This window comes from Lissotriton helveticus, chromosome 1_1 (genome assembly GCF_964261635.1).
Source record: "Lissotriton helveticus chromosome 1_1, aLisHel1.1, whole genome shotgun sequence".
Taxonomy (NCBI): Eukaryota; Metazoa; Chordata; class Amphibia; order Caudata; family Salamandridae; genus Lissotriton; species Lissotriton helveticus.
Window position 1 is genome coordinate 1,336,182,477 of NC_136057.1, and position 20,900 is coordinate 1,336,203,376.

Sequence of the window (20,900 nt, forward strand, 5' to 3'; positions counted from 1 at the left end):
CTGACATTATCACACTGACTAGCTGCCGTGAATCCCGCAGACTGGATGTGTGCTCTGACTTGTTGGACGTGTACCTTCATGTGTTGATACTGCAGTACTGCTGGCATTTCCTCTAGTTTGTTATAGAGTAAGAACACTTCACCATCCTGCCCTTTGGCCCAACGTCAGCCTTCAAGTCATCTGTCTTCATACCATTGGGCTCCTGTTCCAGAGGATTTGTTGTTTCAAGAGCTCTGTTCTCTTTGTGAAACTTCCTCTTCCTTTTCGTGTCACCTTTACAGTGAATTTAGTTTAATCCTTGTAACTTGTGACAGAGCCCGCTGGCAACGTATCTCTTCAATTTCATTCCTGGCTTGAATTTATACACTGTTCAAACTTTGAGATTAAGGCTTAAAATAATACAGATGTTGTGTTAGGCTTAGTGCCATCTTCCTGATTATCTCCTTCTGCTGGAGACCAGCTCAGGTTCCCTGTGAACAAAGTATGCTACAATTCCGTACGTGCTTCTTTGCTTCTCACTTGCAGTAGATTTACTAGTTGCCAAAACCAGTCTCTAGACACCAATTGTGATATTTTATTATAACTTTCAAGAGACGTTCTGGTAGACAACCCATTGACTAACTTAGTAGTTTGGACAAACTCAAGGTAATTTGGGGCCAGGCAAAATCACATCAGGGTTCTCTTTCACCCAGAATTCCTCATAAGCCCTTATCTTTTATATAGCAGGAGTACGCTGCATTGTTTTCCTCATCTCCCTCAGGGTAGTAGATACCATGGGGCAGATGTATCAGGATACCATTTTGCGATTCTCAAATAGCGATTTTTAAGGAATCGCTATTTGAGAAGTGCAAAATGGTATGTATGTAGAAAATCGCTATTTTTTAGCGATTCCTTAAAATTCCTTAATTGCGATTAGCAAATTGCTAATCGCAATTAAGGAATAATTTCCCATTCATTTCTATGGGCCAGGAGGCCCATAGGAATGAATGTGAAAATATTCTCAATTTGCGATTAGCAATTTGCTAATCGCAATTTGAGAATAATTTCAAGGGTGCAAGGGTGTCTTAAGGACACCCTGCTGCACCCCTGAATTTGACATGTGTGCGCATATGGCGCACATACATGCCCTAAGGCCATGTATGAGCGTCATATGGCACCTTTAGAATTAAAAAAAAGTGCATTTTGAAAAGAATTCGCCAATTACCACCAACTACAAGTTGGTGGTAATTTGCGAATTCTTAGTCAAAAATCGCAACACTGAAATGCTTAATACATTTCAAATGAGAAATCGCAATTTGCCATTTCTTAAAAGCCTCGCAATATTAAGGAATCGCAAAATTTGCGATTCCTTAATTTTGCAAGGCTTTTTGCATGATACATTCCAAATCCCGTTTTTTTTGTCGCAAACGCTGCTATTTTGCGAATCGCAGCGTTTGCGACAAAAAAAACGGATGATACATCTGCCCCCATGAGTTGAGTAGGGGTAGTGTCTGAAGCGGGTTGTAATATACAATGCATGAGGTTTTTAGGGATTCATGTTGTGCCTCAAGGCTTGGAGAGATGTTTCTAAGTGGAGTGGTGGAGAGGGAGTGAATTTCACTGTAGAAAGATTTATGTTATACTTCAAAGGAAAGTTTGGTGGGTGATATGGAAATGATTTTTTTGGGTAAGTCTTATGTAGCCATGTACATTGACTGGGGGAGGATTGCTCATTTGGGGTAAGTATAGAGTGGTTTGCCCCATTGTGCGTACTCAAGACAAGTGAACGACAGACTACAAAGGGCAATAATGACATTGATAGCATCATAGTAATAACCTTAATGGGGGAGGGGGGTGCTGTGGTGGGTTCAAAATTCATGAAGATGATGGTTGTGACCCTGAAGGTAAACTTTGGCAATCAGTCTAATCCCAGCAGAGAGACAGCTGAGGTACCATCCTTTGATGATTGATGAGTTGAGAACCCACTGCTAGGCAGCTGCATTAGCCACCTCAGGTCATTGCTGTAGAGCCTCCTAGCAGCAGTAGTGTCCATTTTTAAAAGTGATATTCTGCCGTAGGGATTTGTATCAATAATGTCCTATGTGTCTTTTAGACTGTCAATCTTTATCGTTGTTCGTTCTTGGTGCTAGTTGGGTAAAAACTTTAGGAGACTGTCACCTTTCTTCTGACTTAGGGCTTCACCCAACAGCATGACACCTGACAGGCAAAGCAGGCATACCATCTTCTCTGTTTTCTTGGTCTAGAGAGGCAGATATATAATCATCAAATATGCAGTGAGATTATATGAAGGAAAGTAGAGTCCAACATGATCCCTCCTGGCCCGCCACCTGAACGAGTACCTGTGAGACCAGGAAAGAGGATCAGAAGGATAAGGAATGTGCTTAGATATTTGGATATGACTGCCCATCAACAGTTATAAAAATAAAAAACATTCCATTCTTGCTTTAGTTGTCTTTTTTAATGCTTTTATTTAAACTTTCAGGATGACCAGAAAGTGAAATATAGATTTCCAGACTATTTCACAACTGTTCTGCAGCAGACAGCAGCTGTCCAGTCAATGTTAGCACACTGGCAATGGCAAGTTGTCTCTTGAGGAATATCCCAGGAGCCACAGGCCATCCCACAGGAACAGGAGTGAGCTATGTAACCTGTAAGAGAGGAGAGACAATTGGTTAGAGAAAAGTAATTCATCTGTAGGGACACAATTGAACATCTAACAGTGACTGATAAAGGACAGGAGGTCTTGATGGTGTCACATGAGTTCTGCAGATAGACTTTGAACAGTATACGGAGTGATACTCAGTCCTAATGCTATCTGGTGGGATAGGCCGTAGGAGATACAGGACCGTATAACTGTGTATAATAAGCAAATGCCTGGAAGCCAAGTCTTCAACTTCTAAAGAAGAGTGATTTAAGGGTAGGTGTGTCGTGGATGGCTATGGGTTTGGTACTACTTTAACTCTACAAAGGGTAGGTCCAATGTTCTGTAATCGAGTTGTGAGTTATTCAGCAACATCAATGAAGGGTGCATAAATGTTCAGTAATTAGGTAAAGAGTTTTTTGCTTCCAAGGATGCATGAAAAGTGGCTTGTTTCAGAGCTTAAGAGTCTTCACAAGGATAAAAATGTAAGAGTTTTGTATGAAGATATGGAGTAGTTCACATCCAAAGGTAGATAATTCAGGATTGGGGTACTGGGGATAGCTTTGGGTGTGGGAAAGAGGTAAAGAGTTTTTCCACCACCAACGGTGGATGACTCAAGGTTTGATTATACGGTAAAGAGTCTTTTTCTGATTTATGTCTTTAAAAAGCATGCCTTTACCATGAATGCCCTTACTGGAATCCTTTACCAAGCATATGCCTTCATCACACATACCTTCAACACGCAGGGAAAGTACATTTAAATTAAGTTAAACCCCTACAATATATAACTATATATATATTATATATATATATATATATATATATATATATATATATATATATATATATATATATATATATATATACTTACACACACACACACATATATATTCACTGAAAAAACAATAATGTTTTGAACAAAAAAAACACAGCACTTTACTATCTATAATTAGCAGAGCTAACTATAACTAGCACCCCTGCCATGCACTGCTTATGACCTCACATAATACATCACTCATGACATATTCTATGACATCAGTTATGACATCAATGATGACATCCCAAAAATCATTGATAACAGCACTGATGACATCATCCACACTTCTTTTGTATACATTACTCTATAATAAGTATGGCATTAGAGGTCTGAAAGAAAGTACAAAACAGCTCAGATTAATATAAAGCATCATTAATGCCATCACATAAACAACTCGCTTATGTGTAGCAAGCGTGTATTATGTGCAGAATTGCCCCTACACCATACACTTCATGGGTAGCTGAGTTCATATTAACAATCAACCACAGATAGAAGAGTAACCCCTACTGCTAGGTGTTCAGTGTGTATACAAATGTTCAGTGAAAACCAAGAAATGTGGGTACTGTAAACAATGTATTACTCTATGTAAAGAGTTTACTCTGTACCTCACTTTTTGCAGACAGTGAAAGTCTCATGAGAAATATACCACAGAGTATTAAAACGTAGCTACTGAGAACAGTGTACACTCTATGCAAAACGTGTCTAAAGAGCGACAATTCGCTTAAAATAATCAGGGTCTGAAGGTGCTAGAGATCATACTACCTACAATCTTTATATTGTGGTGAACAGTTTACAGATAACCCATCTTCTGAAGCAAAATAAGTGCATGTACATAGGTCAGTACCTAGTGCACACAGTCTTCTATGTTGAGTAGAAATTGTCATGTTGAGATGATTCTGTCTATTATCTCAAGGCTGCTTACAATATTTAGTAAGTAGTATGTAGAATCTTTGCCCTGATGAAATCTTTTTCTGCAGTACCAAGAACCTTTTGTGGAACATACTGGTCAGAACTTGTCAACTACCATCTGCACACAGATTTGCTCTTCAATACAAAGATTTTTAACGTATCGAATGCCTCTACACACCTATGGCATATTAGGAGCATGTGTTATGTTCTGTTAAATATATTTCTTTAGCACAAAATTAATTAGCCTAGAGAAGGTCTATCGGCTCTAAGACAGATCGACAGGAAGGGAGGGGGTATGGAGCAATCAGAAAAGTCAGGTTTTAATACTTTTTTTAATAGGGCTAGGTCAGGATAGGACTATACATGCAAGAGTAGTCTGTTATAATAGTGGGGAGCTAAATAAGAGAATGATCTTCTCCACTGTCTGACCGTGCATTTGAGGCGAGGGTGTAGCAGAGATTGCCCCCTGGACCTTCGGCTGCATGCTGGAAGATGGGGTTGCAGCTTGTTTTGTAGATGGAGGGGGATGTTTTCAGACAGTGGCTTGTGCACTAGGCAGAGGAGTTTGAAGAGAGAGCGCTATTTTATTGGTAGCAAATGCAGAGATTTGAGTGTAGGCTTGGAGGGGGTGCGGGTGGAAGATTGCAAACAAGGTGAGCAGCAGTAGTCCGCACCACCTGAATTTTGACTAGGAGAGCTTCATTAGTAACTACCATAAGAACATTGGCATGTCTAGGCAGCTTCTAGTACATCTGGTTTGTAAATACTTCCATCAGGTACCTGGACACAGACTCTACAACATTAGGTAGAAAACTAACATGGTAGCTACCCTCCACTATGTAAACTATAAAATAAACTAGCACACTAACAGTGATGTCATCAATAATGTATTGAGTGATATCATAGACCATGTCATGAGTGATGTAATACATGAGGTCATAAGCAGTACACATCAGTAGTACAAGTTATAACTAGCTTAGCTCTGCTAACTATAACTGGTGAATTTCTGTGGCTTTTTTTTGTTCAAACTGGTAATGTTAATGTAGTAACTGACATATTCACCTAACTATAACATTACTTTAACCCCTTGCCTGTGGCCGGGATATCCCTGCGGTGCGGGAAAATCCCACACGTGCGCAGATCAAACGGCTCCCGTCGTCTGACCCACACGCCTACCGTGATATCAGTCGGCTGTGAGCCGTCAGACGCAGGCAAGGGGTTAACCTTTGGTTTTTCCAGTGAATTTTCAAGATTTTTTTTAAACAAAAACAGATCTTTTTTATCACCCCTAACTATAACCTTGCCGTAACCTTTTACTTGAACGGTTGTGGAGTTTGGTGTCGGCTATAAGGCCTTGCAGTGGTTTGCTTCTCTTTTTTCAAACCACACCTTTCGGGTGTCACTAAAATCTTTTTAATCTCTCCTTGAGCAAGCTTTATTCAATCTGTACATGCACCCCCTGGCCGATCTCATCAAGCCTCACGGTTTCAACATCATATCATATGCCGATAACATGCAGTTGATTATCACCCTCTTACAGAATGAAGCTAACATACCTACTCTGTTAAGGACCTTTTTGTCGAAGGTGACTCAGTGTATGAACCTCAATTGTCTTCAATTGAATGCTGGGAAAACTGAGGTTGTTGTCTTAGGAAATCAGGCTTTGATTTGGTCTTCTGCCAGCAAGCCTGACTCGCTGAGAACTTTACCTCCCCCAAAGCCAAAAGTCAAGAATCTTGGCATCTAGTTTGATGTCAAGCTTTCTTTTGACAGTCAGATCACTGCCTTAGCAGGCAAGGGTTTCAGGATCTTGAAAACCTTTCATAAAGATCCTTGGGCCTCTAGAAGTTGCAAGGAAGACAGTAGTCCACTCCCTGGATATATCCAGGCTGGACTAGGTAATGTCCTTTATCTGGGAGTCTCACAGGCTCAGCTGATGACACTTCACAGGGTGCAGAACGCGGCAGCCCGTCTGCTGCTGAATCTCCATAGACGGTCCTCCATGGGCTCTGCTCTTTCAAAACAGCACTGGCTACCCCTGAAGAAAAGGCTCTCATTAAAAGCCATGTGCTGTTGTTATAGGGTCCTTAAAAATGAGGGCCCTTGTTACTTGCAGCCTTTTTTTAAGCCTTATTCTCCTACGAGGAACCTAAGTTCGTCCGGGGCCTTGCTGGCATGCATCCCCATTGTAAAGAGAGCGTACCTTTGGGGGTCACCCCATTAGTTTCTTAGCAGCTAAGCTGTGGAACTCCCTTCCCCTTCAAATTAGACAAGAAAAGAAAGAGTTATCGTTTGGCAAAAATGGAAAAACCTGGCTGTTCAGGTGAGTCTAATGGCACAGCAACATAAGTATGATCTTTGGTTCTGACACTTGGGAGCTTGACCCTAGCACTGGGACACTTTGGTGGAATGATTACTCACTTTATAAATAATTTTGTTATTGCTATTATTACTTTAACCTCTGTTTTTTTCTTTGAATTTCAGTTTTGTAAAATTCATATAGTAATATTTCATTACCATACGTAAAGCCAATCCATGGCCATGCATGGCGGGGGGTTGGCCACAGGGCCTTATATTTTTTTAAGGGGAGGAAGGCCCCATAGCTCACCTCTATGAGCCTCATTAAAACATGGGGACCCAATCCATCGGGAGCTTATGTTTCTAAAGGGGAGGGGGGCCAAGTGCCCCCCCTCCCCGAGCCTTATTAGGCCTTGGGGAGCCATCCCCAGGTTCTTTTTTTATAAAAGGGGAGGGGGCACTTACCCCCTCCCCAGAGCCGTATTAGGACCTGGACACACCATCCCCCGGGGCCTTTTTATAAAACGGGCGGTGGGCCACATGGCCCCTTCCCCGGCCTCATTAAGCCCTGGAAATTCCATTCCCCAGGGTTAACCTTTTTTGCAAGTGTAGGGTGGCAGCACAGGCCCCCTCCCTCAACTGTTCAAAGGCCCTGGGGACCCATCCCCCAGAGCGGTTATTTTAAGGGTTTTTAAGGGTTGGCCACTCAGCCTTATTAGGCCCTGCAGACCGCATCCCCCATGTCTGTTTTTCTTTAATAAAGGGAAGAGGGGTGGCATGGCCCCCTTCCCAGAGACTTATTAAGCCCTTGAAACCCCCTCCCCAAGGGCCTTGTTTATGAAAGGGGAGAGGCCAGAGTGGCCCCCTCCCCGAGGCTTATTAGGCCTGGGGGCTCCATCTCCCTGGCCCTGGTTTTTTTTCATACACGGGAGAGGGAAAATTGCCCCTCCCCAGGCCTTTTTAGACCCTTAAACTTCCTTCCCCCGGGCCATTTTTTTAAATTTAAGGGAATGTGTCCACTTGGACCCTCCCTCCCCGAAACATGTTAGGCCCTAAGTACTCCACCCCCCTGGGCCATTATTAAAAATAAAGGGGATGGGACTGCGTGCCCCCTTCCTGAGCCTCTTTAGTTCCTGGTGAACCTATCCTCCAGGGGTGTACATATATGTTAAAAATGGAGAGAAGGGCCGCGTGATCCCCTTACCCAAGCCTCCTAAGGGCCTGGGAACCCCATACCCCAGAGCCTATGTTAAAAGGGAAGGGCAGCCATTTGGCCCCCATCCCTGAGCCGTTATCAGCCCCAGGGACCACATCCCCTGGGGCCCATACTATTAAAGGTGGGTGCCATGGTGTCCCACCATACTTTTGTTGGGGGCTGCAGGGGTAGCCCCAAGACCCGGGTGGCCCTAGCCTGCTCCTCACATGTAGAAGGTGCTGGCAGTGCTCCAGCCCACAGGGAGCAGCTACTAATACTGCTCTCTACAAGCAGGATCAATATTTTGATCTGTTTACTTGTCCGCATCAGTGCAGGCAAGGAAACAGATCAAAAGTCAGCTCCCAGCTGGCGGGAGCATTTACAAAGATCCTATCTGCTGGGAGCAGACTTTGTGTTTGCTCCTGCTTTGCGGTAGGTTTAAAAATGCTTGGGGAGGGTGACTCCCACAGGATCGAGATGGCCCAAGGGAAATAAAGCTACCTGCGCCAATCAGAACACTCCTATTTTAATCGGGAGTACCTGCGAAAGTCTCAAAAGACCCAACCGTCCAGATATACAATTCATTTTTAACCTTCATTTCTCATAAACTAATGAGCGTATTCACACCAAATCACAAAAAGCTAAATTTGTGGACCAAGATCTAGCGTCCTGCGAATTTGATGTAATTCTGTTCAGCAGTTTTTGCTGTGGCCTTGTCTAAAGAAATATATGAACCATACCACACTAGACCCACACCCCCTACACCTAAAAAATACCCTTACCACCCTATACGCCTATCCACCCCTAAACCTTAAAAATACTCCTCCCACCCTATACCCCTACCCTCCTGTTAACCCTATAAATACCCTTACCCCTTATACCCTTACCAACCTCTAAACCCTAAATAATACACACACACACCTTAAATATACTTACATGAAGTGGGAAAGACATAAATCGTAAAGGCATTGCCTGGTAAAGGATTCATAGTAAAAGCATTGCATGCAAAAATATCAGGGTTAAGACTGTTTCCCAACTTTACCTCCAAAGACAAATGCTTTAGTGTTTGGTATGGCGATAAAGAGTTTTTCACCTCGGAGGATGAATTGCAAGAGGTTTGGTTCATTTATAACTTTTTTTCACCTTAAAGCTACCAAGGGTTGGGACTTCTCCACTAATAAATCAATGGGCGGTTGAGTTTTTGTTACAAAGATTACCTTGAATTATCAATGGCTTTGTGGTTGGAATAGAAATTAATTGTCTTTCACCTGTATGGTTGGGTGTCTTAGAGTTACAAATGGATAAAACCAAAATCACACCCATAAGTAACTAAGTTATAGTGCTACAAAGCCCCACCTCTAGAACAGCATAGCTGGAGTTGCTAACTTTAGGGAATTGTGCTTTTTGGTGATCTGGGTCTGGTGGCTTAGTGGACTAATGCGTCCACTGTAGGGGCCTGTGTTTGACCTCACGGTCACAGGTTCTGATACTGGTGACTCAACTCAGCCTTTCATCCTTCTGCGGTTGATAAAATGAGTACCATGGAGTTGGGTAACAATACAAATCTGTTATTCAGCACCAAGATGCCCTAGGGTGAACATGTGCCTTTACAAATACACATTATGTTATGGTGATAGCAAGCACTTCGACGTCCCCACGCTGGTTTCCTGATGAGTTATTCTTGAGATCACAGAGGAAAGGCCACTGTAAGCTAACTTCCATTCTTCCAAGAGACCCACCTCAGATCATCTTGAGACTCTTCTGAAGGAGCTCTCCTCAGTACCCTTCATCTCTGGAAAGATCATAACATGCCACCTCTTGGCACATGTGCCCAGCTGTGTTGTTGATTCACTCCTTCTGAGTAATTCAGTGTGTTCACCCAATCATTCACTCACACATTCAATCATTCACATCACACATGCATGGTCATGCAGCCTCTGAGGCAGCTACTCTCACTCCCACTCAGTCACACATTCTCTCAATGACACGACTACAAAAACATTCATTCACGTATACAACATGTACAAACTCACTCGGGCACCCATAGATTTGCTTACTCATTCACATACTCTCTTGTTTACACACTCGCACATTCACTCACAAACTCATCCACACACTGTCTTTAAAATCACTCTACTTTTTTACTAATTCGTGCATTTGCTCAGTGGGTCACTTATGTATTCATTGAATCATTAACTCATTCACGTGCACTTCGAGCCACTCAGAAACTCACACATTCACCTACTAACTTAACCACAAATTCATTCACTCACACCAGAGCTATACACTCACTCATACACTCACGTTTTAATTCTCATCCACACACTCACTTACTCACTCATTTGCTCAGACATTCACCTACCCAGCCACTCATTAACTCACACTTTTGTGCTTTTGTGTCTTCACTGAGTCACAGATGAATGCATGCTCCAATCGTTTACTCTCACATTGACTCTCCTTTACTCTCTCACGGACTCACTCGCCTAGTCACACTTGTCCTGGAACTTTGCATTTAAGGCTTGATTCCATAAACAAAGAGATCTTCGGATGGAACCCAGAGTATTTGCACAGAAGTGGACTGAAAGGAGGGCGTCATAACTGCAAGTGAATTAGGGTCTCCTCCATGCCTTTGAACAGAAACATGGGGTCTCACCTTCAGGGCAGGTCGCAGTTGCTCCACGGGCAGAGACGCTTTTACACTCAGGCTTTAGGCAGGAGACTGAAATTCAAACGAAAAATACCTTAGCATGATACCCACGCTCTTTTGCACATCTTATAATTTCTCTTTGCAAATATATGCATATCTGTGTGAGTGTAGTGAGCCATTCCTTCCTTTGGTTTTGTGGCAGGCGGTACCAAAGCGGACATGTGGCACATATAGCATGCAACGTCTTCTTTTTTTATCATTTTTTTTCAGCAAAACTTATTTGGATGATTTCACTTCCTCACCTTTGTATAGACAGTTTTGCAAAATTCCTTAAATTGGTCACCTTTAGACACAATTTTTTGTGAATTAGCCAAAATCTAATGGCCCTATTGTGCGGGTATTTTTTTTTAACTGTTTTTATTTGTAAGAAAGTGCATTGGTACAGATACAGTACAGACATAGTGACTTGTCAATTGCAGAAAATAATATTTTGGCATTGAATTAGTACATACAGTATGCAAAACGCTATATCCATTCCCCATCCCCGGGGGTCCTCGATTGTAACTATCACTCTCAATTGGATAAGAGTCCCACCTAACATATTAGAATGCTTATTGGGGTATAGCCATAATCCATATTTATACCACCTATGCAGTGGGCGCATCATCTATCATGAGGCGGGCCATTAGTTCTTGTCTTTCCACTGTCGGGGAGATGCTTATGTCCCCTCGGTATTTGTTCCACTTTCCCCATTCATGGTCCCATTTCCTGGGGCAGCCCATTCCCTTGAAAACAGTTTTCTCAGCTATCATTGCCCCGTCCATGTCTTTCTCCCAGTCCGTTACCCTCGGGCTGGAGTCCTGACCCCACTTTTGTGCTATTGTGTGTGTATCTTAAATATTTGTTTTTGCTGGATTATAATAATTGTTCAGCTGTATGATGGTCGCACCTCCCCCTGGTCTCATCGCACCCCCTGCATCCCAGTTCCTCGAGGATCTTCACCACCCACAGGCAGTCTTCGCTGTTGCAGCTTATAACATATTCCATTGGCTGGTGGACCTCAGGCCCACATATGTATGCCCTCACTAGTTATGTAAGTTGTTGTACAGGATACACCAAAGTGCATCTTAGTTATTGAGTGCCCAGGCCAGGCATTAATCATAGTAAGGTGTAAGCGTTCAATTTAAATACAGATTTATGAAATTGTAGCATACCGCAGCGGGGTAACTGAAGTGCAAGGGTGTGTGTGTGATGTCTAGCATAAACTTTGTACTGGAAGGATAGACCAGGTTTTGTACTGGTAGGATAGTCTTTCAGTACAAGATCCTATGCTTAAACCTGCATTTTAACATTTCACTTTTTGGATGTGGGCTGTACAGTGCAACACCCGCCAATGAGTGAAATGTTTGGAGAGATAAAAACATTTCTCCAACTTTGCACCTGCCTCCAGGAGGCGTTATATATTGACACAAAGCCAGGCTTGACATTCTTTGTAGATCTAGCTTTGCATCCGAAACCACGGGTGGTAGTCTTGGAATGCCTTGTTGATGCAAAGTGTTTCAAAGCGCCACAAAATACTATTTATGCTACCGTAAGGGCAACTTTCCAGGGAAGAAAAAATGGCTTGCCCTGGAAATAAAACACTTTATCAACAATTTGCTTCACTTTGCATGGCTCTGCAGCGGTGCAAAATCTTAACAAATCGACTCCTACATATGTAGATTGGAGCGGTTCGGGTAGAAGAGAGCATCTTTTAAGGCTGTCTTCTCCCGCAGATATTCCATTCACAGTCAGCACCTTTGAATTTGGAATGCTGAGATGGTTTTTGACAGTAACATGCATGGCTATCCTAATATTCACTCCAGCTTCACTACACAGTACACAACCCTGAGCTTCGTTTTTGGACTCTATAGACAAGGGGGTTCCATTCACTAAGGGACACTGGGATATGGTTCACCAGTGTAGAATATCGAATCGTGGTCAGATGTATGGAGGAGATGATCAGTGGTGTCTGAGGAACTTACCCACATCATTTAAAAACTGTTTCATGGATGGGACCTTGCAGAGTGAACATGAAGAGTGATGATCCTCGGCATCGATGACTGGAAGGAAGAGCGCAACCACGAAGAACACAGCGGCAGACTTCATCGCATTCATCTGGTGTTGAACGTCTGAAGGAGAAGACTTTACAACATGAGCAGACAACATGGCTGAAAGCGATATTCTCTACAAGTGATCCCGCCATCTAAAAGTCTAAAAAACAGCTCTAGTTTAATGCTAAAGCTGCAATCCCCGGGCCTCATTTATGAGGTCCTACCCCCAATTGTGTGCCGCCGGAACATCACTTTTTTGACATTCCAGTGGCACAATGTGCCAGGGCATATTTATGGCGCCACGTAAAGCCACTTTGTATGGCTTTTCACTGCCTTATAAATATGAGCCCCTTTCACACAGAAAACTGTGTGAAAGGGCGTTCCATGGGTGTTGCTGTGAGTTTTCCCATGCAACACCCATGGAACCTGACACATTCTCATATTTATGAGCAATCGTAAACCTGGGATTACGTCAGAACCTAATGTTGCCCCAAATGATGCCCCAGACGTTAGGGAAGTGCAACGAGAAGAAATGTTTTCATTCTTCTTGTGCTTTCCTTTTTCTATGTGTGCTGCATTCTGCAGCACTCATGGAAAAAGGATGTCACCTCTTAAGAGAGATTTTGTACAGGAACTTACCCTTCCTGCACAAAACCAATCAGTCCCGCAACACAGGCACCCTTACATCATGGTGCAAAAGTTTCTGCGTTGGCGCACAGCAGCCCATTGTGCACCAGTGCTGGAAGGGAAAAGGACAGGAATCCATCGTATCTGATAGATACAATGCATTTCTGCTCTTTTCTTTTGCCATAGGGCAGTGCAGCAGCAAGGCCTGTGGCGCTCTCATACAGCAAAACCTAATAAATGAGGCCCCCAGTATTGAGAGTACTGTGACCCAGTGCTTAATTTGAGCCGGTGGTTTCCTGTGCTCAGCACCGGTACTTAATCATCAACATCAGCACTTTCCATGAGCACCAGCTTTGCCACTGGCGTGCTAAGTAGCCCTGTGCAAGTGCCTATCCCCTGGAATAACTAACAGTGGTTAGGGAAGACTCATTAGAAGAATGGTTGACTGATGAATGCCGAGTGAGGCCTCCTTGATGTAAAATGATGGCAAGGAGACTTACTTATTGTCCAGTCCAGTACAGGTTTTGCAAACAACTTCACTTGACTATGGGAGGGACTCAGGAAGGTGAGTAGAAAACGCCTATCAGCTACATGTGGATCAGACAGAAGCAAATGATTACAAGCAACTTATTGAGTGGTTAAGATGTGCAATGTTCAAGAACGTTCTTCAAATGGGTGCTAAAGTAGTAAACATGTGAGCTTCCCTATATGTCTGTGCTTCTTGGAAGTAGACATATTCTGATACTTTCTCTAAAAACAGAATTTACACATGCAAATAAACAGATGGGATACATTATTATCCAAGCGTCAGTCTTCAAATATCTCTAAAAAAGTATAATTTCAGGTGTCCTTGTCGTGTTGTTGTCAATCAATGGAAATTAAAATGCATGTCTGTTAGTGTGTGTGCATGAAACAAGTTTGCATACTCAAAAAAGGTGGTAGAGCATTGAAAGGCTTGCTACCGAAACATATGGCCATATTAAACTACGTTCAAGTACTTTATAAAAAACAGTGCCTCCTGCAAGACATGTAGTCAATGGTGAATCAGAGAGCACACTCAGTTCATCATTAAAAGTACTCAGGTATACTGACATGTTATTCGTGCAACTAGAATCGCTGGTGCTTTTGGGATCAGTAATTTTGAGATGTGAGAATAACTTGGTTTTCTGAGTTTTCTCCAAAAAATTGAGATTTTCCTCAGGTCTCAGTGCTTCAGCAATCATTTCTCCTGTTATGTCTCCAGTTTCGTTTCTGACAAAATATCTAGGAGTTCGAATTTCAATTTTTCATTGAAATTTGTAATCCTAATTCGGCCGTAACACCTTTTACCCCATCAAATTGTGATTACTCCAGACTCATAAATGCCACCTCAATGTCTTTGATTGTTCTATTTATTTAGCTCACTCTTAAAAAACATTTCCAGCACTAGAAATATCCATATTTGTTATTGGGATGCTAAACTAGGGCCCCTGTTTACAGTTTGGCAGAGAGGGTACTCCATTGCAAAGTTGACGGAGTTCCCTCTCAGCCAAACTGATAGTCCGCATGCCTCACTTGGAGTTGGGTGGACCTTTAGCATGTCGACGACAGAGACTACTCTATCTCTGCCACTGACATACACTGCCTGTGGTTCGACAGAGTAAGGGCCGTTGGAGGTGTTGCCATTTTGTCCACCTGCCCTATTTAGAACGGGTAAATAAATGGCTAGTTTTCATTGTCCGTCACCACAAGGTAAAACCTGGTAGTATGGGGCAGTGAAAACTCCAAAATGACCCCAACACCATGGGAGAAGACTCCAGGGCAAGGGGGTCATTACTTTTTACCCCGCTTTGGGATTTTGCATTTGAAAATTAAAGTAAAACATTGAAGGTTTGCCGTACGGCTCCATCATGCTGACGGCGTCGACTGTCAAACTTTCAATGCACTGACAGGTACTACTGTGAAGGAAAAAGTAGAACTAATGGCCCTCACACCATGGGAGGCATTTGTTTTGCTGTCCCTGACTGCCAGGACAGCAAAAAAGAACACATTACACTGTCCACTCTAAATAGCGCAGATGGCTACATGGGAGGTTTTTTTGGGAAAAAGTAGAACAATGTAAAAGTTTGACAGGCATCTGTCATGTTTGATGGAACTGTTCGGCGAACTTTTACAACATTTACAGGAGCCACTGTGATAGCCATTTCTATCAATGTTTCGACAGGCACACAACTTGAAATTTGTCAGGCAGATTACCCTTAGGATGGTGGGGGCTGAAAGTCCTCCACCATCCTGGCAGACTTACCTCCACCCACCGAACTCTAAACCAGGCCCTTCATATATTTTTTTAGGCGGGAGTAGAATAAATGATTTATTATAGGATGTTGAGTGGCGGCCAGGATTCAAACCTGGTTCCACAGTTCTTAGGTCAGCCACTCCAGCCGTTCTGCCAGATATCCTCCCCTTTCACAGCAAACCACACTGGTAACTGACACCTCGGGCCAGGGAACAGTTTTTCATGAGGTGTGTCTAACAACGATGAGCTAAATGAAAATAGGCTATTCAAAAAATTAACACAGGTGAAGATTTAATAATTGAACCCCAATGTGATTTCAGGGCTATAATACACAAGTAGGTACATGCAAAATGATGTCTGCCAATTGTTCGGTGATAAGCTTCAGTGACATACTCTTTATTTTCCAGGGCAGAGAAAATGACTAACTTTGAGGGAGAAGGGAACATATGCCTAGAGGCTTCATATTTTGATTTAAAACATAGTATACCAAAATGTCTAATATGAAATAAATCCTCCTCTAATCAATTCAGCTTTTTTGGAGTGTATGCCACTTTGAAAACTGGAAAATATACATTGGATTTCACCCAGTGATGTGATAAGTGTTCTCGATTGCATGAGTTTATATGATTGTTGTAATGCTGCTTAAAGAGGCACGAGCTATGGCTGAAGGCATCTTATTATTGACTGTTGTTCATACTCAAAAAGATTTCATTGATTGATTTTAAAAAGTTAGAATGTCAGAACAGTCCTTTAGGGATTCAAAACTGTGATTTGTAGGCTCCCCGAGAGGCACCCAGCTCACCAAATCTCTTACCAATCCACTTGCTTTTTACAAAGGTCCATAACAACACTGAACTAAAATCAGATGTTTCTGAGTATTTAGAAATTGGCTAGGATGAACGTTTAGCAAAGGGCTAACAGGGATATTAAAATCAAAGTGTTCTTGTAGCTGCCTTATGACTTTCTTCATAAGAAAGCAACATTTTTTAAACCTTCAGAGACCAGAAATATGGTTCAATGAGCTACAACTAAGTACAGATAGTGAGTTGCAGTCTTGGGACTCTAGTAAATACAGAGTGTTTTTTTATCAATAGCAACTAAAAGCAGGGTGGATGACTGTTTCCAGGACTATATGTCAGAATATCGAGTTTTTAATATCCTGCAACCTTATTATCGTAGCAACACAATTGGGGACCAATATATTGAGAAGGTAAGTTCACCTAGGTAAGCATAGAGGGGCAGATTTACAAGTCCCTTGCGCCACTTTTGCGTCACTATTCCCATGTTAAAAGTGACGCAAAAGTGGCCAAGGGGCTTGTAAATCTGCCCAAGAGTTACTATACTTAACTCAACATCCATGTACCTTGATACATAGATGTGAATTTAAATGTACTAAGTTTTTTCTCACCAACATTTCGATATTTTGGTCAGCAATGTTTTTCATTGTGGTTGCACGATATAAAAGACCACTTTCCAGTTGATTATTAAAGAGCTCTTTCTAAAGGTTAGTAGCTATGTACTTTTAGTACTGGTTTTGTTATGATACGTTTGTGTAAAAAGGCAATTTTAGTTGTGAAACTGGCATATAGCTTATCACTTTGCAATCAGATTAGTGTAAAAAGGCAACTCAGTGGTGGAAATGGAATGTCGCTTTGTGTTTGTGGCAATGTGTGTGTAAGCTTGTGCCTACGTTCTTCTCTGTGTGTGTTTTAAGTATGTGTGTGCTTGTTTCTGTGTTCTCATTTCTACATGTATGAGTGTGTGCAAGTTTGTGCCTCCGTTCCTCTCTGTGTGTTTTATGTATGTGTGTGCTTGTTTCTGTGTGTGCTTGTGTGCTCATTTCTACATGTATGAGTGTGTGCAAGTTTGTGGTGTGACTTTGTGTGTGCATGTCTAAGCATGCTTTTCCATGTTTGTTTTGTGTGTGCGTGTGCCTGTTAGCTGGTGTGAGTATGTGTGTGCACGTGTCTGTGCCTGCTTGACATGTATCCGGGTGTGTGTTTGGGTGCTTGGACGTGTGTGCACGTGTGTCAGCAATATAGTGTTGAAGGGGGACATGAGGTGCAGTTGCCCAGCTATTTTGGGGACCCTGGCACAATTAACAGTGTGGATTCTTTTACTTTGGCTCTGCCCTGAATGATTGCTCCCTAAAAATGTGTTTCATGCAGTTGGTGGGGCGAAGAAGGAAGTCACATGGTAAATAAGAGCTTACCTCAGATGTCTCAGATGTGCCTCACAGTGGGTCAGCCAGGACTCTTCCAATACAACGTCCACGTCCTTCTTAAATAGGTTCCCAAAGGTTTCGACATTGACATCATTTATTGCACAATTAAAGTAATAGCCTATTCCCGAGTTCTTATTGAACAAGGCATTGTTCTTACACCGCACCCTACAATCAGGGGTGAAGGCTACACCCTGCCCTGTCTTCCACCCATGAAGTCTGCATGCCTGCTGCAGAGGTTTCGAGGAGGGGAGAATCTGCAGGTGGAAACAAAGAGCTGAGGGCAGGGGATGGGCTTTAATCCAGTCCCATAGATCTTCACCAGGGCAGCACCTGTTGCGAGCTGTCAATGCTGGCGCCATCCCTGATCTGCGAATTTCAGGGCGTGTGACGCAACAGGGGACAAAGGCATCGACTCATTGTTTCAAGTACCTGCCAGGAAGACAGCATAGATGTGACAAGGGAGGGTTATCGATGCAGATCAGTGCTGCATTGTGAATCCCATAAAAGGCAGGTTATTGTGCAGAGTACAACATGAACTTAGTTTGGTGGTCCCAAAGTACCACTTGCAGATGTGTTACACCTGCATTAACTTAAAATACCCACCTGTCCACTCACAAAACCTTTACCATCGATGCAGAGCATCCGAAAAATGAGGTGTCTTGTGCAACATTGCATAGCCCGAGGAGAATAGACCTGGTGGGAGTATTTAATGGATGTCTCTCCCTTGCATGGTACTCACAGGCAGCTTGAGTCTCTGGAGCGGATCAGGTACTTAGATAAAGAAAACAGTGCTAAAAAAAAAACATTGTCATTGTGGTGTGGGCCGGCTTCCATCTTATTTGTATTCATTCCTATAGACCGTGGTGTAGTTGCATCCGCTCAATTCCCAAAGCCCAGGTGCACACACCAAACTCGCAGCCCTGGAGTTCATCCCATAACCTTGACTCCTCGGTAAGACAGCTTGATAGTTACCAACCCAACTAGAGTACATTGACATCTTACTGGTGAAAGCTCCCCTTTTCCTTCACCTCACTCACATCAAGGACCCTACTGCAGACAGTCGGGCAAATCAACATGATTTTGGTGCACTTATCTAGGAATATGGTGTGTTGCTTAAACTGATCTGAACTTACAGGAAATCTCCAAGGGAGAGGATGTCACTGGAGGAATCCCCACGATGGTCATGTGGGATACACCAGAAGCTGTCATCAAAAAGTTGGGGTCCTTCCTAAAGCTAAATACACTCTTAGTAATTGTCTATAGACTGGTGGCATAATTAACTACATATAAAATGTGAAAATTCCTTTTTTTTCAATATTTAATATCACTTTCTCATAGCAACCAGATATGGGTGCAGACGTTTGATAGAAGTGAGGGCAGCGACTCACAAATATCTCTCTGTAGTCCTAGGAATTTCCTCTCTCACAACAAGTTCCTGGCCCTAGCCTCTTCCACCTTCTGTGAAGTATCATTTCACAACACCTCACTACACCCTCTTCGGGCTAAACTCTCTCACAATGCCAATTAAATCACACCGCATAATTATTGAGTGTTTGGAGGCAATTCACCTCGCGACATAAATGTACAGTTTCTATGAGTATTTTCTTTCTTTTTAGTTCCTTGAAAGTTAGGCCGCGTCACTGCTTGCAGTGAAAGGCAGACTGGTGGGTTCAAACAGCTGGTCTGCGTTTTACCAATGCTCCTTTCAGAGTGCAGGCACATGTTTCCCACCTGCACCCTGGAGAGTACAATTTCTGTGTTGGGGTGGACTGTACCAGGATCACTGTGGCACAGAGTGAGACGGTGCACCCTATATGTACTACAACCCCTGCATGGGAAACCGCCAGGATTGAAGGACAGAGTGGGTCAGTTTCAGCACATGGTAGAACTGTAGATGACCCTACTTATGGAAGCAGAAGAAGAGGTGGACAAGCTGAAAGATTCAAAGATTGCTTGAGTCAGAGATAAGCCACAGCTCAGCCTTTGAAAGAAGTAATAGGACATTTTTTTGGGGTGATGTCACATACAAGCATGATGGCTCCTTAGGACAAGCATTTAAATTCCCATTCTTCATTTTTATGATTAGGTTAGCTAAGAACTTTTGATTTTACTAAAATCGGATATATAATATACTTACATAAAGGTCCACTGATCGTGTGTATTCACCTATTTCTTCCACCCTCTACAGCATGCAGCATGAAGCTTTGGGTAAATCCACTTCAACCATTGGCTAACTTTACTGTGCGTGATGGCATTGTGCCATTTCACAAGGACCACATCCTCACACAAAGTAGACTGTGTGTACTCTTTCAGGCCAAAAAGTATTTTTGCTTTTAGCCATTGTTTATTTTTAGGTTTCGCCCTTGGCGTTGCAACTGCGTAGCAGTTGCTCCACCCATGGCGAAACCTCATGATCCTACATATCGACTTTGGTTCCGCCTCTGTCTCCCATTGGCTAGCTCCATAAATGGAGGCTAGCCATTGGGAGACAGAGGCTGTCAATCACGCTTTCTGGTGAAAACGCGATTCGGGGGCGTTTCTGGGACTTTTTTTAAGTCCCGCCCCTTTGTCCTGGGCCGCGCTGTGATTGGCTGCCGGCCCGGGACACCCCGTGACGTCATTCCCCAGGCCGCGCTGCGATTGGCTGCCGGCCCGGGACCTGATAAGGCTAACTGTTGCTATCTGCCACTAAACGCCACTTCCTAAATGAGTAAAAGAGTCATGTGGGTGGAATCACGGGCCAGGCAGAGACATACAAGAGAGGCTTCCATTTTGCAGGTGGAGTACTACCCTTTGAAGAGTCCAATGTCAAAACGGTTGACGATAAAACTCGCAGTTCCAAACCTTGATACATTTCGTTTCACAGACCCCTCTTCTTCTCAGTTCATACATAGTGCGTAACAAAGGCAGTTGGGACTCTTGGTACCTCTTGTACTTTGAGCCTGGAGGTTTTGCAGTGGCAAAGTCTGCAATTTGGAGGACCGAATGCTTCGTGGTTGCAAACCCCTTCGGTACGTCAGCTCCATGGACTTGGGAACGGAGCGGATACACAAAGAATGCCAGCCGGAGCCGTGCGTGAGTGGGTACATTGTTTGTGTGGTGTGCGTGGATGCATGGTTCTGCCTGATGTGTATGTGTGCCTATGAGTGGTTGTTTGTGCTGTGTGTGTCTGTA

The 20,900-nt window shown here is 43.1% G+C and overlaps 1 protein-coding gene across 1 annotated transcript; it reads right to left on the reverse strand.

The window, feature by feature from the left end:
• Positions 1 to 2,436: 2,436 nt before the first annotated feature.
• Positions 2,437 to 17,869, reverse strand: LOC144823748 (resistin-like). The gene is made up of 4 exons (XM_078682550.1): positions 17,715 to 17,869; positions 12,532 to 12,678; positions 10,514 to 10,579; positions 2,437 to 2,648 (listed from the first exon to the last, which is right to left on the reverse strand). Exons 2-4 carry the CDS (start codon positions 12,662 to 12,664, stop codon positions 2,515 to 2,517), a joined length of 333 nt encoding a protein of 110 aa, XP_078538676.1. The 5' UTR covers positions 12,665 to 12,678; positions 17,715 to 17,869; the 3' UTR covers positions 2,437 to 2,514.
• Positions 17,870 to 20,900: the final 3,031 nt, after the last annotated feature.

Coding starts and splice junctions, on each gene's coding strand:
- LOC144823748 (XM_078682550.1), bottom strand. CDS start 12,664: ATGAATGCGATGAAGTCTGCCGCTGTGTTCTTCGTGGTTGCGCTCTTC. Junction 10,580..12,531: donor ACAGTTTTTAAATGATGTGG/GTAAGTTCCTCA, acceptor TTTGAATTTCAG/TCTCCTGCCTAAAGCCTGAG. Junction 2,649..10,513: donor AACTGCGACCTGCCCTGAAG/GTGAGACCCCAT, acceptor CCTCTCTTACAG/GTTACATAGCTCACTCCTGT.